The sequence below is a fragment of the Zerene cesonia genome, unplaced genomic scaffold, assembly GCF_012273895.1.
Source record: "Zerene cesonia ecotype Mississippi unplaced genomic scaffold, Zerene_cesonia_1.1 Zces_u010, whole genome shotgun sequence".
In the NCBI taxonomy this organism is placed as follows: Eukaryota; Metazoa; Arthropoda; class Insecta; order Lepidoptera; family Pieridae; genus Zerene; species Zerene cesonia.
Genome location: NW_024045140.1, coordinates 577962 through 587527, shown reverse-complemented (window position 1 = coordinate 587527; position 9566 = coordinate 577962). Strand labels below are relative to the sequence as shown.

General features: G+C 35.7%; 1 protein-coding gene across 1 annotated transcript in view; it reads right to left on the bottom strand.

Moving 5' to 3' along the window:
* Nucleotides 1–444: 444 nt before the first annotated feature.
* LOC119839220 (NIP3 homolog) overlaps nucleotides 445–9566 on the bottom strand; it is a 25437-nt gene continuing 16315 nt past the window's right edge. Inside the window, exons 2-8 of the mRNA XM_038365438.1 lie at nucleotides 7975–8075; nucleotides 7482–7563; nucleotides 7018–7076; nucleotides 5630–5729; nucleotides 4301–4407; nucleotides 3307–3403; nucleotides 445–1828 (exon numbers count right to left, since the gene is read on the bottom strand). Coding sequence (XP_038221366.1) covers nucleotides 3349–3403; nucleotides 4301–4407; nucleotides 5630–5729; nucleotides 7018–7076; nucleotides 7482–7563; nucleotides 7975–8075 — 504 coding nt within the window. The 3' untranslated portion in view covers nucleotides 445–1828; nucleotides 3307–3348. The remainder of the gene's footprint in view (nucleotides 1829–3306; nucleotides 3404–4300; nucleotides 4408–5629; nucleotides 5730–7017; nucleotides 7077–7481; nucleotides 7564–7974; nucleotides 8076–9566) is intronic.

Below are 9566 nucleotides of genomic sequence, written 5' to 3'. Positions count from 1 at the left end.
AATTTATATTCGTTAAATACCTACAAATGTTTTTTAATAAAAAAAAATGGAAGTTCATAGCTTTCTTCTGAGTAGTCACTTTAAGCAACATTTTTAATGTAAGATGGAATTAAATATTGGATTTTGACGTTATTGGAAGTTTTATTGTATCATGGAATTAATGTAATAAATGAATTAGTGAAAAAATAATTAATAATAGATACTTTTAATAAAAAAAATATACGACCTTCAAATTGTCAGAACTGCACAAACGAAATAAAACACTCAATTTATTAAAATGCGTATTTATTGAATTACTTCAAAGCGCTTAAAATTAATGATTATGAATGTGACACATATTTACATTATTTGTGTAACAACCGATTAAAAACGACTATTTTTGACAGAATCCGCCCGCAGTGGGATCCGGAGTTGCCATTCAATAAAAAGAAGACAATTTTTTCGATAACAAAACATCAAAGTGGCTATCACACGACATGAAACATAAATATAATTAAAACTACAACTTAAATATTATACTCTCTAAATAAAATATATTATAATAATATATATAGAAATGAAACAATTTTCATTTGAGACGCACGAGACTAAAAACTGTAACATCACAGTAATTTTGCAAAATTTCTCCTACAATTCTCTATTTTACCAGACTGATATTTTTTATATGGCAACATTTCTAGAATCGTGTTCCGCTATAGTATTAATAATATTTCCGAAATTTTATATAAAACGAACATACTTTTATGCAATATCAAAAACAAACAAAACTATAGAAACAATTGAATTATTTAAATGAGCAATAAAAAAAAAGCAATGCAAATTGAGTTCTATTAAATAAACCACTATAGCAAACTCCATGGAGAAATCTTTATATAACCAACAGCCAGGGAGTCGAACACCGGTCCTAGTACTAAAAGAAAAAAAAAAACTATTTGGAACACCACCTCAGAAAACCCAATACACATACCCCCTATAAATGTATATTTTTAAAAGATTATTATTTTTTTCTATGACGTCATAAAGCTAAGATCTTGACCGCATACGAATTATACATCCATACATACAAAAACGTGACTATAATGAGTTTAAAAAAATAAATTTCGCATCCACAAGTCTATTATGAAAAAATTTATTACAAAAATACGAAGTATTTTTATTTTTTTATTTATCATTATTTTTTAAATTATTATGCAAGAAATGACATGTACATATAGGAATATGTTTCACGGCTCGCTAATAAAGTAACTGACAGCCTATCAATTACATTGCGACTTAATTTTCATACATTGTCATTTTACCAATCCGTTATAAGCTAAACAGTACATAATATGCAGAAGCTGTGAAACTGATATAAACCCTTTTTTTGAGCAATATTGGTGTTGCTATTACAAAAATATATGTGAAAAATTCAAAAGACACAAAAAAAAAAACAAAATGCAGTAACGCTCCGTTCTAAACTTAAAAACAAAAAAAAAAAAGAACATTGTGTGCTTATATTATTTTCGACATACTTACGACTACGGTATTTTATAAAAGTGATAGTAGAATCGGTGCGATTGTAGGGAAACAATAAAAAAAAAACACAGCGATCAGCTTTTTATTTCTTAAAAAAAAAAAAATATTCGAAAAGTTTCTAGCGTATTCGACTAAAATTTCTTTTAAATCATCGATTTCAATTTCCCGCCAATCGTACCGATTTTTATAGGAAAATACAAAAACCTCTACGTCTAGATAAAAAAAATGGTTTTTTTTTTTTTTTGTTAATTTAAAATTTTTTCCGCCTCTGCCCCCTAGACGGCGCCACCGCTGTACAAACTTACTTCACAATCTGGAAAAGAAACAACAAATATTAACTAATTTATAAAACGGAAAGTTAAAAAGGACTGACTGAATGACTAACTGATCTTCAACGCACAGCCCAAACTACTGAACCGATCAGGCTGAAATTTGGTATGCCGATAGCCACTATAATGCAAGCATCCGCTAATGATGGATTCTGATTGCCGCCGAGGGGGTCACGGACGAATCCAACAAGTACCCATGGCCCCTTCATCAATGCGGCTTGACGGAACACAGTGGGGTTTTAGTCGGCAGCATTCCGACATAACCCGCGGCCTCTTCCCCGGGGGTCGTGGGTATCTATTGAAGATTTCCCCACTTAAAACAAAAAAAAGGATTCTGATAATTCTACCCCCACCCCAGGGGGATAAAATGGCGGATGAAATATTGTAGTGCGAACCTGTTTTGTTTTTTTTAAACTAACAGCTAAATAAAAATCTTTGGTTTGGAAGAAATTTGTGATGAAATTAATTTAATACCGCAATGTATGTTTGTGTACCTGTAAGTCAGACTTCTACGTAGTCTACTTCAGGCACCAGTCTCTCACAACGTTATCCTTTCTCTTATTAGTATTTTTAAGTTTTTGTTATGTACTAATGCTGTGAGTACTGAATAAATATGATGATTTTACTATTATTATGTTTTGTTTTTATAAAAAAAAATAACAAAATTGGAATTTTACTAATAGGCAACTATGTATAGGTTAGGTTATCACTGAACTAAACGCACCGTCTAACCGTCTCAAAAAAAAAAGTATAAGACCTTGACGGCCTTATACTTTTTATTGACTACCACATTTTTATTATGTTTGTCACCTCATACCTTTTTACTAGCTGAACCGATTTTCACGATACTTTTTGCATTCGAAAGCTTGCACCTCTTGTGTCATACCTATAACCTCAGTCCAGTTCTCACAATTCAATGGCTTAATTTACTGTTATTTATTCTATGTGAAAATATTTAAAAAAATGATAATTTTATCTATATTCCGCTTCTTTTACCCTTCTCCAGCGGTTGCCTGGTAGAGATCACTGCACAGTGACAAGGCCACCGATTGTACTCACTATATCGTATAATCGTTTCCATTTGTGTTTTGCGTTTGTCATGTACAATAAGGAGTTTAATAAAATAGAAAAATAAATAAACGAATAAATAAATAAATAACACGTATAACTGATGCGTGTACATTCGCTCTGGGCGGGTACAGAGGTACAGAGGTACAGAGGAACAGAAGTACAGAGGTGCAGAGGTGCAGAGGTACAGAGGTACAGAGGAACAGAAGTACAGAGGTACAGAGGTATAGAGGTACAGAGGTACAGAGGTACAGAGGTACAGAGGTACAGAGGTACAGAGGTACAGAGGTACAGAGGTACAGAGGTGCAGAGGTACAGAGGTACAGAGGTACAGAGGTGCAGAGGTGCAGAGGTACAGAGGTGCAGATGGACACTCGGGCTAGGGGGCCGTCACCTGAATTGTGTCCAGCGAGTCAGTCTCACGCAGGCGGCCGCTTCAGTTGAGCACGATCAGTCTCGGCGGCAGCATGCCCTTTTTGCTCAGCCACACTCTGTAAAATAAATGTAAATATATGTAATAACTAGCTGCGCCCCGCGGTTTCACCCGCGTATGTCCGTATCCCGTAGGAATATCGGAATAAAAAGTTGCCTATATGTTATTCCAGTTATCCAGCTGTCTACGTACCAAATTTCATTGCAATTGGTTCAGTAGTTTTTACGTGAAAGAGTAACAAACATCCATACATGCATACATACAAACTTTCGCATTTATAATATTAATAGGATATGTAAATAATAGATGTAAATGTAAAATAAATTTTACTGTGGGAGTCGAGCACGCTTCGGCGTGAATAGGGCCAGCTCGCACCGGGGAAGTACCTGGGCAACTTGAGAAATTTTGAAAGAATAGAAAAAAATTGACGTGTTGCTACGGTTCGGCAAAAAGACGCGGGTTCAAATCCTGCTGAGTGATTTTTTTTCTTTTCTTTCAAAATTCCTCAAATTCGTTAATTTATTTATAATTGAGCACAATTTCCATATACATGTATATGTTCCACATTTTATTGCATGTACTCTGTCTCTCCGTCTGTATGTCACACTTTAATTAAACATACTGACCACAAACATTAAGTCACTCAAATCAAAGCAAACATATTGACGTTAAACATTACATTACTCAAACCAAATCAAACACACTAACATCAAACATAAAACACTCGAATGAAACGAAACACACTGTTCAAACATTAAATCGCTCAAATCGATTCAAACACACATACGCTAAACATAAACCAAACCACAAACACCAACGTTCAACATTAAATAAATCAAACACACCGTACTCAAACAATAAATCAATCAAATCAAACGCACTAACACCAAACATTAAACCACTCAAATCAAACCAAACCAAACCAAACCAAACCAAATCAAACCAAACGTCTCACCCGATGCCGGCGCCGAGCAGCAGCGAGACCACGTTGGTGAGCAGCACGGCCGCGATCGCGCCGCGGCTGAACAGGCACGCGCGCCGCACGGACAGACAGTGCCCCTGCTGTATATATGTACATTTATATATTATAGCTTTAAACGAGCAATTCTTGTATATATATATATATATATATATATATATATATATATATATATATATATATATATATATATATATATATATATATATATATATATATATATATATATATATATATATATATATATATATAATTGGAATCTCGGAATCGGCTCCAACGATTTTCATGAAATTTAGTATATAGAGGGTTTCGGGGGTGATAAATAGATCTAGCTAGGAATCTTTTTTAGAAAATGTCATATTCGCATTTTTAACAAATAGGAGGCGTTTGAGTAGCCCCAATTTATTATGACTCTTCCTGACATCTATTGGCGAATAATAATACTATTTTTTGGCGAATAATTAAGTTTTTAAAACACAATATATAAAAAAACAAAAAAAAAATACCGAAATAATATAACCGAAAATACCGAGCAAAGCTCGGTCATCCAGGTACTATGTCTATATATATACATAAATCGCTTAGTACCGATAAGGCCACCTTTTTGGCTCTATATTTGTAAATTAAAGACTTTTTACACGTGAGCACGCTCGCTGTAAAGTGTTCGAAACGTCGGGTTAATAATATAATGAATGAATCGCGCTTAAGATCCGTTAAACAGTTTCTAATATCTAAATGTATAACACTCGCGTAAAATCAAACACAAGAAAATTCTATACATACTCTTGCCTATATTTGTTTTCCTTTTTTTGATATTTTTTTTTTTTTTAAAATTGGTGCTAAATAAAGTATATTATTATATGAATATACATACTAGGTTTTGCCCGCGGTTTCGCAAGCGTTAAATTCAGAGTACTTTTATAGATGTCATTATATCTATAGACATTCCTCTCGAATCAATCTATCTATTAAAAACAACCCATCAAAATCCGTTGCGTAGTTTTACAGATTTAAGCATACACAAGGACATAGGGACAGAGAAAGCGACTTTGTTTTATACTATGTAGTGATGTATAGATTAACATGCATTCTGAATCGCGCAAGCGAAATTTCTTATAGGCTTAATTAAACGCACCAGCGTTATGCTGAACCGGATTCAATGCGGTTCTCACAGTGCGTTGTCAAAACTGTATTTCGCCGAAATCGGTTAAGGCAAAAGGGTGTTATGGCCAATTGCAAGTTCGCCTAATCGCTACACGCGGGTGGAGCCGCGCGCAACAGCTGGTCTCCGACGATTCGACCCACCTGCTGACCGGCCGGCTGCAGCTGCTGCTCGAGGACCTCGATGGAGGAGGTGGCCGATGGTGGACCGCGAGCGTTGACCGGATGCTTGAACCGCCAGTCCCTGGGGAGGCACGGGATCAAATCAAATTTGAATTTTTGAATTTGATTTTTTGACAGTTAAACAAGAAGATTAAGTTAAAATTCTAACATTACAAATGTACAAGTAACTCTGTCCGTCTCAGCTTCACATCTAAACCACTGAACCGATTTACAAGAAAATTAGCACGATTATAGTCTCGAGATCTGAGAACTGGGTATAGGATAGATTCTATCGTGGAAAATCCCAAGCGAGGTTTCCTTTGACGCTACGCAAGCGAACCCGGCGCGGACAGCTAGTACGATATCTTTATTTACTATTCTATCTGAATACTAGCTGAACCGGCAAACGCTGTCCTGCCTTACTCTTATCATTGAGGGGTTTGAAAAATATATATTGGCCGATTATGAAACCTAGCCGATATACACACAAAATATCATTAAAATCGGTCCAGACGATTCGCAGGAGTATGGTAACTAACATTGACACGAGAATTTCATATATAAAAAGTGAAGTCCCGTGTCCCCTACTGGGGTATGGGGCAGATGATGTTCATCTGTTTCACTGATCGATTTTCTTTACGGACAAGTAGGTGATCAACCTTCTGTGTCCTGCCAGACCGAGACATTTTTTTTTACGCGTCCCCACCGGGAGTTGAACCCAGGACCCCTCGGTTCCACGCTCACGCGTTAACCACTGTGCCAAGGAGGCGGTCGAATTTCATATTTAGAGATTTATAACTCAAAGGTGCAGCTTCGCCCGCGCGGTCTTAATAAATTCTCAGGGTACAAACTTCCATCGCCTATTTTATCCCTTTGGGGGCAGAATTAATTAGAATCCTTTCTCAGCGGATGCCTACGTCACAACATCTATCTGTATGCCAAATTTCAGCCCGATCCGTTCATCGGTTTGGGATGTGCGTTGTTAGATTACTAGGTCAGTCAGTCAGTCAGTCAGTAAGTCAGTGAGTCAGTCAGTCGGTCGGTCACTTTCGAGTTATATATATATTTAGATTTTCGATATATTTGCAACCCTACAAGTCTTTTTGAAGTGAAACTTCTTTAGAATCGTTGCGATTTCAAAGCTGATGCAACGGCAAAAACGACAGGTAAGAGACACAAATACAAGAATGTGTAGAATGAAGCCGGCAAAGAATGAGACAGAAATATACATACTATTTTATATTTTATACATAATCATCTCATTCTTTTGTCGATTTACTGAAATTTCACTACTATCGTATGTGAATCGCACACACACACACACACACACACACACACACCTTTGTTTTATCACAAGTCGGTATACTCACTTGGGGGGCAACTGGTCCGGCCGACTGCTCCACTCCCACACCCAATCGTTGGAGTCATCCTGGGAATTGTTGAATGTTTATTTAATCTATTTAATTATCTATTAAGTTATACAAAGAAGTTATTAATATATTATGTAGTAAGTACATAAGGCGATGTTTAATAAATTTATTGAATTATTCATCCGTATCCCGCAGGAATATCGGGATAAAAAATTCTCTCTATGTTACTCCAGTTGTCCAGCTGTCTGCGTACCAGATTTCATTGTAAACGGTTCAGTTGTTTTTGCGTGAATGATTAACAAACATCCATACAGACATAGATCCATCCATGCATACATCCATCCATATATACATCCATACATACATCCATTCATACATCCATTCATACATCCATCCACATTTACAAATTTTCGCGTTTATAATATTAGTAGGTATATATGAGATCAAAAATGATCAGCTCTCACCCTCCAGCAGTTGATGTAGACCCCCTTCAGCTCATCTTCGGTGGACGGCTCCAGGTTCGGACTGTTCGGTGGCGATTTCGGGCTGAAATTGACAAACGTACGCATTTATATTACATCATCATCACCATCATCACCATCATCACCACAATCACCAACATCATCATCATCATCCGTCTGTTTCAGTGGTTTAATACACGGGCAATCATTTTGAATTTTTGTCAATATATATTTTTTTCTAGTAATTAGTAATTTATGTTTAAGTACAATCAATAGATTTATATTTGAGACACGTACGCGTGTGTGCGTGCGGCCTGTGTAGAAATGAAACCGGCTAAGACCGTTGATTCAATTGTGTGCGTGCGCGATTCTTGCCTAGACAAGAAATCTAGATAAATTCTTAAAAATATTTAATTCGTTTGAGTCTTCTAACAGTTTAGTTAATTATTTAAATTTTTAATACGAAACCGAATAAATATTCGAAAAATAACTTTACCGGTAGTCTCTCGCACTATATCTGCTTACTACACGCGAACGCGACCACCTGCCCACGTCTGCGACCCTGGTACTTATAGTCCGGTCGAGTGAGATGTTTCTCTAGCCTAGACTTACTTGTTCTAGCCCTAGACTATCTTGTTCTTAGCCAATTTAGTGTTTGAACGCAATCTAGATCTTATCTGGCGATCCGTATCATCAGGAATATTAATTAGATGTTATTTAATATTTCGTCTGCTTGACTTCCGATACCTTAACAATAATTATAAAACTCACAGTTTCTTTTTTTTAAATTCACTTGGTGAGACGTTTGTATGTTCGTTTCTTTAGACACGAAATTGACGCACTTTAAACGGTCAGATTTAATTCGAACTTTCTACCCTGTGAATGAATGAGACTCGTACATACAAACATACAAACAGGTGAAGCTAAGCGTGTTTAAATAGTTCTCAAATTACAAAGCATAATATAGTTTTTCACTCAACAATGGAACGTAAAACAAAAACACATCAGTTGGCTTTAACCATTCACGGTCATTAAATGTCGTGTCATTTGACCCCCTTTTTTATTGTTTCGAAACAATGACACGATTCAATTTGGTTTCTTCCAAATTAAAATAAAGTAACATATAATCCGACTTAGTCCAGTCATTATAGTAAGTTCACCTCGGAATTCGAGATACCCAGCTGTAAGTCTGTAAATACTTGTATATTGACACCCTAAAAGTTGTCTCAAAACCTACATATGGTAGGGTGTAAGCAACTATTAATTTCAAGGTCAAAGGTCACAAAAATCGTTTTTTGCGCTTTTTTTTGGAAATATCTCATTTCCTGTGGGTTTTTTGCTATTTGTATTTATTATCAATATTGTAGAATACAAAATTCTCTACAAATTGTGTTTGAAATAATTTTTCATACGGTGAACCGTTTTCGAGATAGAGGGCGGAGAGTCCGCGGTCACAGCATCACTTCAGGTCAACCGGTGCCTCCGGCCGAAAACGCGCCATATATAATTGATGAACTATCGATAAACCAATGATTATAAATATTTGTGAATTTTTATTAACTATTATATTATATTTAATGATTTCTGGAGCCTATCATGACAATTTTTATTATTACGTATTGGGTAAAAGGTCTAAAAAAACCGTCAAGATCGCTTGTCGCTTAGAAAGTTCAATGCCAAGGTCACTCAGACTCGTCGAATGCTCTACAAATTCGCTACGAATCGTGTAAAAACTGTGAGACGGTTTTTTTGTGTGTGTATTTACTGACACACACACATACATACGTGCGTATTGAAATGGTTACTTGTAATTAATTACATACTAAACGTTTACTTTCTTTTATTTAAACCGCTAGTATGATTTTGATGCTTTGAGGTTTTCAGATACGAATTTATTTATTTTTAACACGGTTAATAACTGTATGTTTGTATGTATGTAATCGACTTAATTTTCTTCCACTTCAAACGGACAGATTTAATTCTAAATTTGTACACTTAACAAGGATCGGTGACGATACAATGATTTCATGAGTTTATCTTATCATCCTGATTAGGATCGCCAGGATTACATATATAATTGACTTGAGT